An 8,073-nucleotide genomic window follows, 5' to 3' on the forward strand; every position below is an offset into this window, starting at 1 on the left:
CTTTAAGGCCATATTTATTTAATATGGGAAAGTAAAAGGAAAGCTTCTATTATTTTTTATCTTGATTGTTGCCACAACTTTTCTTCTGCCCTTTTGTCATAAATCTTGCAAAAATCTCATTCAAAATGAGCAGAATAGCCATGCTCTATAAGTTGCCCAACACTTGATAAGTTTTGCTTGAAATCCACAACTATCAATACACCCCGAATGTATTTTGTGCCCCTCTTTGTCTCTATAGCATTTGTACCTTTTCCTTTTACTTGGACTAAGGAACCATTTCCCATCTTGACTTAGGAATTTGACGAAGTATCAATCTCCACAGAAGTACTTTCATCTAATCTACAATTATGTGATTGCTACAGCCGCTATCAAGAAACCACACATCATTCTTTTGCTCTGATGCCGCTTGACAACTATAAAACAAGTTTGCTTCACTTACTTGCTCTTTGAAAAAAAATTGTTTGCTTATTAATTTTTAACCGACAATCTGTTTTAATATGCCCAAACTTTTTACAATTGTGACATTGAGCTTTTCCCCAGAACCAGCAATCTTTATCAACGTGACTATTTCTTTTACAAATTTCACATTTTTGTTGAGTGGACTCCACATTTCCACTTCTCTCAAAATTACTCATTCCACTTCGTCTTCCATTTCTTCCTCTTCCTCTTCCTCTTCCATGTCTTACACGTCCATAAGAATCACTTTAAATGAATCTCTTTCTTGAATTTTTGAGTTAACATTGAGTTTAGATTGAAAGACAATTTCAATTGATTTTTTGGAGCGTTTGCTCAACCTTTGCTCAAGTGTTTTAATTGAACCCATCAACTCTTCAATACTCAACTTATCAATTTCTTTAGTTTCTTCAATAACGGAAATAATGGGATCAAACTTCTCTGGCAAACTAATTAATATTTCCTCAACAATTCTTTGATCCAAAATATTTTCTCCATACGTTTTCATTTGATTCACTACTTACACAAGTCTAGAAGAATAATCTTTCAATAACTCCATTTCTTTCATCTGCACATTTTCAAAATCTCTTCTCAAGGGTTGAAGTTTTATAGTTCTTACCTTCAATGTCCCTCTATACTCCTTTTGAAGAATCTCCCAAACCTCATTTGCTTTGATTGCATTGAAAATCTTTGGGCAGTTTGTGTCGGCAACATCTTGTTGAATCAAGGTTAAAGTTTTTGCATCTTTCTTCCTATGCTCATTCAATTGTTACTTTTGAGCATCCACCAAAGTTGTGGCATCCACCGGATCTTCGTACCTATCTTCCACATATACCCAAAGATCGTTTGAAAGAAAATAGTTTCATCTTCACATACCAAAAATCATAATTTTCTCCGTTGAAAAGAGGAAATGATGATTGTTGGGCTCCCATATTTTGATTGCTTGTACTCGATATTGTTGTTGTCTTCTTCGGGACTTATTTTCCCGCTACAAATCTTCACGCCTAGCCAATTTTTGATTCGAACATTGCTCTTAATATCACTATGTTGGCATATGAAATGAGATACAGAGACTTTTGTCTAAGAAATTTTTTTTTTCTAACACAGGGAAGGTGCACTCTCATTGAAAAAAGAAGGAAAAACCTCCAAAACAAATACTCTAAGGGAGCAAGAAGGAAAATTCCGTGGATCTCCCCTCTAGCCAACCTAGAACCTTCCATATTCAATGCCTTACATTAATTAGCACTTAAAAGAACTCTATAACGATATTACACTTGTCCAACATTAACCCAACTTCATAAACATGCAAGAAAATGACTAAAATGGATACAACAATGGCATTAATTTATTTTAACACAAACAGATACCTTATTTTAAAGGATCACTTTGTGTTAGAATTTCATATTCTAAAGACACTTCTCATGCCAAAATGATGTCAATAATACACTGAAGTTCACAGAGCTAGTAACTACTGAGTTCCTCGAGTCACTATATTTTATATTTTGTCGTCGGGGCAAGGTTTATGGATTACAGCTGAGTGATAATGTCAAACCTGACTAGGTAGCAAATGTGCATGCTTCTTTGAAAGATTTGCTTTTACACAAAGTACCAAAACCTTTACATCCAGTATAATGAACTCACTAGGTAGATAAAATCATAAAAATGAATAACAGATAATCTATACCATAGATTATAGAAGGAAAAATTTGGAAGTACTGGTCATGTAAACTTCATAACTCTGCATTTAGTATATGGAATTATAACTTCACTATAGTAAACTAACATCACATATGTCAGGGAAAAAGCTGTACATAACCAGTTATAATTGCAATTCCTAGTATTATAAATGGTGGAAGAATTATGAAAGCTCCGATAGTGGCAAAGAAAACCGTATCATTCCTCTGAGACACCTCATCCAGATAAGCCTGTCTTCTGACATTTCTCTTCTGCGAGATGGTTAAGAACTTGGGAGTAAACTTCTTTAAATTTTTACCCAAGGGAATGCTGAAGTCGTCATCTCTGTCTCCAACTAATTGTGCTAATTGGTCACGGATTGTTCGGCTCTGAGAGCTGCCATCACTCTCATAACCTGATAATGATATATGATACCAAGTAAATTTTATACTGAACCCAAGTCCCGTGTAAAAAGATTAAATCTTAACGAGTGAGAATCGAATCATATGACTATTTCAATGTTGGATTAATTCACATACCATCAACCGCTGAGCCAGTGGAAGTGAGTTGTTCCAGCAGATCCAGCTGAATCCGAGTGGAAGACACAGACCCTTTTAAGATTTAAACATTAAAGGTGCATCAGAATCAACATCACGATTTTTGCAGTTAAAACTTTTATGGTTTGAAGTTAGTATATTGCATCAGTAAGCAATATTTAATAACCCTTGAGATTGAATTAGCTACCTTCTGAAGGGAACAGGAACGGAAAAACTGTGCTAATGGAATAAGAAAACTTCAAGCAGTTTGAACTACTGAACTGATGACACCTAGCTAGGAAAACAGCTCCTAATTTTCTGAATCAATCAACCAAGTGAGTATGGTTTCACAAGAAATTTGTATGGAAATGACTTTGGGATTTAATTTTCTTTTATTTTTTGGCACCGGGGTGCACATGCCCTATGCAAAAAGTTTCCCGCAAGTGCACCTCAGGTAATTCAAGAGAAAAATCCACCAGTCTAATGGTCCCTAGAGATTGTTTGCTCCCAGTGGGATTCGAACCTTGGACCTTGGAGGGAGCATATCACCAAACCAACGCCTTTACCACTTGAGCCCACCCCTTAGGGATTGAGGATTTAATTACTCAGTGAAAAAGCAGTAGTTCTATTCCAAACAACAACTAGAGGGGGGGTGAATAGATATAGTCCAAATTTTGTAGACAAATAAAAATTAATGGCAAGAAGCAATTAAAAGATGACACAAATCATACAAATAATCAACACAGAGATTTGGTCACGAAGTGGAAACTCATTTGAAGAACGTCTTCAAATTCTAAAACCACTCCAGGTGTAAGCCACCACCTAAAATCCACTATAGAAAGAGTTTGTTACAACCAATATAGAGACACTCACAAAACCTTTGTAGTTCCTAAACTTGGCTTGCAACATCACGAGTGACCCACTCGATCTCTACACGCATGTAGTGTCGGAACTCCGGCCTTTCTATAACATCTCACGAGAGCCTCTCGATCTCTGCATCACAGCAACTCCGGAAACCTTCCGGCCAACAAAACGTCCACTTCAATGGACTTTGAATGAGATTTGATCTTGAGTGTGGTGTGGTGGATTTGTGTTTGTCCAAGAGAGATTCACAAGGTGAGGAAAAGGTTTCTCTCTTTGGCTCTTAAAACACTTAGGGTTTTGCTCTATTTTTCCATACCAAAGAACAGAAATAAGCTGTTCTATTTATAGTCCCAACAAGTCACGACGCTCAAAAACATGAATTTTAGGTTGTCTTGAACATTGGCTCGAGCGAGGTGTCGAGCGAAGGTCGAGCGCACGCTGTCTTCTGAAACCGCTCGAGCGAGACGTCGAGCGCACTTCGAGCGAACCTCTCTGGATGAGTTCTGCTCGAGCGCAACGTCGAGCGAACCTCTTTGTTTGGGTTATGCTCGAGCGCTGAGTCGAGCACAGATCCAGCGAACCACTCTGTTTGGGTTCCGCTCGAGCGCTACGTCGAGCGCCAGTTGAGCCATATTGAGCACACTTTAATCTTTTTTATGTAACACTACATCAACACTTGTTACAACTCAACTTTACACAGGTTTTCACAAGAATATGCCAATTAACTAATTTTTCCCTCAACACTCGGCATATAAGTAGCACTTCAACAGCAATAATAGTCATTATCAAATAATTTCCACAAGCTTACTGCTTGCTTTCTTTCTGATATAATAAAATTGCTTGTGCATAAGATCATACAATGTGAAACTTTAACAAAAAGGTGACATGACAAGCTTTGCATATTAGCAGACTGCGAAAGATGGCAAGTAACATAGTGTCTACAGTTAGTAAAACCACGGCGTGCAATGATCCTAACAGAATTTGTTTAGTTTTCTTAAAAGTTTAGCCGATTAGTGTTGGAATTAAGATATGACAGACATTAAGCAAAATAATTCCTCTCCCTAGGACGAACAATATGCCAATAACACAGAAAAAGCAAGGATTGGAACTTGGGAAGCCTTATAAATTAGTCTACCGTGTCAAACTCGCATCAACCAAATGCTTTAACGTCAAACAAAAACAAACAAGACTATAACAGTGTTATGAACCTTTTTAGGTAGAACTGACCCTTAAAAAGCGGCTTACAGGGAAAGGATGCGGGCTTATAAACCATCAACCACCAACCACATTATAAGGTAAGATTCTCTCACTAACCCCAGTTCCAAATCACTCAAAAGATATAAAAGGCAGTACCAGATAAAGAAAAAATTCCTCAAAGAAGGAAACAAATTGCAGTACCAGATAAAGAAACAGGGGGATCCTCCTCTGTAACTCCTCGTTCAGTGCCGTCTGACTGAGCAGATGTTCTAAAATGAGGAGGGGAAGAAGACTGAAGCTTGAGAAGGCGCCTATGTTTTGGGAACAAAGACGGAGGAGGGGTAGTAGAAGGTTTTGGGTGAAGAAATGCTGCGATGAAATTCAAGGCCATGGATCCTTTCGTGAAAATTGTACCAAGTTTATGGTTTTGCTTTCCATTGCTTTTTTGACTTTGAAGGCTATAATATTTCAGTTTTCATTTTTTCGAAAAAGAAGCTGTACGTTAATGGCCACCTTATTTTTATTTTGGCCAAAAACATCTCCTCCACACATTTATTTCCAGGAGGCTTCTACGTGGCGATAGTATAAAATCAAGCAAATATGTTTCTCTACCGTCTCTGTCGGCATGAAATCGGTTTATAAAAGAGTAAGGTCAGATATATAGATAAATTTTATATAAGTTTTTTTTTTTATATAATAAAATGGATTTTGTAAATAATAAATAATTTTTTTTATACTTTTAGGCAGAATTACCTTTTTTTTTTTTATAAAATCACGTGTAAAATTTATCTATTTAAAATTTTTATAAATCATTTCTCTTACAAAATAGAAAACGTCGTCGCTGGCTCCAAAATTAAAACAGTTAATTACAAATTGTTTTACATGGATTTATAATTTTGTTTACAATTTTGATTTATTTTTAAAAATTTTTATTTTAAATTTTAAATTTTATAATTTTCTGTATATTAATAATTGATAAACGAAAAAAGTAAATTCTTTTGTTAATATTTTTTTAATTACAGTTAATATTTTTTTTTACAGAATTATTATTTGAATTTTTACCGATTTGTAAAGAAATAATTTGATTTTCAATATTTTTACTGGTTGACACATGATTTATTGTGCTGCTAGAAATATAATGAGAGTTAGATGAAGTAGCTAATTGTGACTTTTTTAAAAAAACTCAGGATTATTTTAACCATTGGACACCTAATACAATATCACAACCAGCAAATATCAAGTAAATAAAGAGAGGGTTGAAATAGGGTACCAGCTTGCACCTTCAAATTCACTGTCCTGCACAATCTTCCACTTTTGAGGCATTGATCATTAGCCACCTTCACCCTTAAATTTATAGAAGAGTCTACTGGCATCTTTAGTTTGGGAATCAATGCTGAGTCAATGAAATTATGTGAGTTGCCAGAATCCACTAGTATCACCATTTGTTCACCCATAATACTCCCCACCAGTCTCGTGGTTCTAATGCTGGGAGTTCCTACAATGGCAACCAAAGAAATTTTGGGTTCCTCCAGATTATCAATAGGCACTTCCACTTCCTCTTTTTCTACATTGTCCCCATGTTTCTTACACTCCTCTTCATCTAACACTTATTTATTACTTTGTAAAAGGTAAATTCTAAGGTTTTTGCAAGTATAGGTTGGGCTCCACTTCTCATCACAGTGGTAGTACATGCCCTTCTTGCGCTTTTCATCTAGTTGAATGGACGTCACCTTCCCAGCATACACCAAGGATTTCTTCCATCTATTGTTACCATCACCAGAATAGAAGTAGTGAGAAGAACTCCCCCCCAACTACTGAACTGATCCTCTCTACTATGGGTTTGCTAATTTTTCTTGTGCTCAAGAGGTATTCCTCTTGTATTTTAGCTAACCTATATGTTGCATTTAAATTGACAAGATTCAACATCTGGATTAGAAGGTGGATTTCATCTTTTAAGCGACTGAGGAAGCAACTCAACTTGTGCATATCCGAATATCCTCTCAAACGGTTGGAAAAAGTCTCAAATTGTGCCTTGTACGTAGCGACGGAGCTATTCTCCTTCAATTGAATTAGTGCCTCCATGGGATCATCGTAAGTGGTAGGCCCAAAGCGAACAAGCAAGGACTTGGTGAATGTATCCCAATCTGGGAAGTTCCCCTCTCCATAGAGTCTTGGTACCACACAAAAGCCTCATCATCCATGTGATAGGAGGCCATGAGCATGCGGTGAGGCATTGGAGTTTGATGGAAGTCAAAATATTGGTTTGCCTTGAAGATCCAAGCTACTGGATTGTCTCCTTGGAGGTGAGGAAACTCAAGTCTCACACCTTTGAGATTTCCCCTTCGATGATCTTGTTGTTCATGGTCCATATCATGTTGAGCCTCACTTTGATGGTGGCTTTGAGAAGCTGTAAGTGTACGCATCATGTCATTCATCTGCTCCATACTAGCTTTCATGTCCTAGATGGTCGCCTGGTGGTTCATCACTTGCTATTGAAGAGCCTCCTACAGCTGGTGCTTAGATATTGTGTTATCTACCTGGTTGTTGATACCACTTAATTGTTAAAGTCCTATGCAGCTGCTATGGTGTGTGTGTATGAAGGAATTATAACGTAATAGCTCAATAGCTAAAGAGAAATATTGTAATATTATAAATGGTAAATGATAACTTGGATTGTTCGAGGCAATCCACCTCCACAGAGAAGAAAAGCTAGAAAATCCCAGGAATATATAACTGACTACCTTCATCCCCTTCCCCCGACCTTAAGGGCGTCTGAAGCTAGCTAACAAAAAGGTTCTAACAAACTTCCCCCCTTCCTACTACAGTGCTACACATGTCCATAGCAAGGACAAAATATAAGTAAAAGAAATACAACTTAAATGCAAACAGATAAATGTTGTTCACTTTAGAGCACTCTCATTGGATCAGTTAAAGTTAAAAGACATTTTTTATGAATATAAGAGAAATTTGATTTTTAGCTATTCAATTCACATAAATCTCTACATTAGAATAGCTATTTTTTCATTATATAATAATAAAATAATATACGATGAATTTAATTTTAATTATTCACATCAAATTTTCATATTAGATTATACATTTATTTATTATATAGTAATGAATAACTAATAATTTCAAAAATATTTAATTTTTTTAATTATTAATTTATTTAATTTTATCATATTTTACTATTCTACCTATTATATATTAATTAATAATCATATTCTTATTAAATTAATATATTACTAACTCAAATTAATATATCAATTTCAAAAATATTTTAATTTTTTAATTATGAAATTATTTTATTTTATCATATTTTACTATTCATAATATTATATATTAATTA

The 8,073-nt window shown here is 35.5% G+C and overlaps 1 protein-coding gene across 1 annotated transcript; it reads right to left on the minus strand.

The window, feature by feature from the left end:
- Positions 1-2,082: 2,082 nt before the first annotated feature.
- Positions 2,083-5,204, minus strand: LOC109003900. The gene is made up of 3 exons (XM_018982240.2): positions 4,926-5,204; positions 2,667-2,738; positions 2,083-2,542 (listed from the first exon to the last, which is right to left on the minus strand). Exons 1-3 carry the CDS (start codon positions 5,113-5,115, stop codon positions 2,247-2,249), a joined length of 558 nt encoding a protein of 185 aa, XP_018837785.1. The 5' UTR covers positions 5,116-5,204; the 3' UTR covers positions 2,083-2,246.
- Between the last annotated feature and the right edge of the window lie 2,869 nt (positions 5,205-8,073).

The sequence above is a fragment of the Juglans regia genome, chromosome 10, assembly GCF_001411555.2.
Source record: "Juglans regia cultivar Chandler chromosome 10, Walnut 2.0, whole genome shotgun sequence".
In the NCBI taxonomy this organism is placed as follows: domain Eukaryota; kingdom Viridiplantae; phylum Streptophyta; class Magnoliopsida; order Fagales; family Juglandaceae; genus Juglans; species Juglans regia.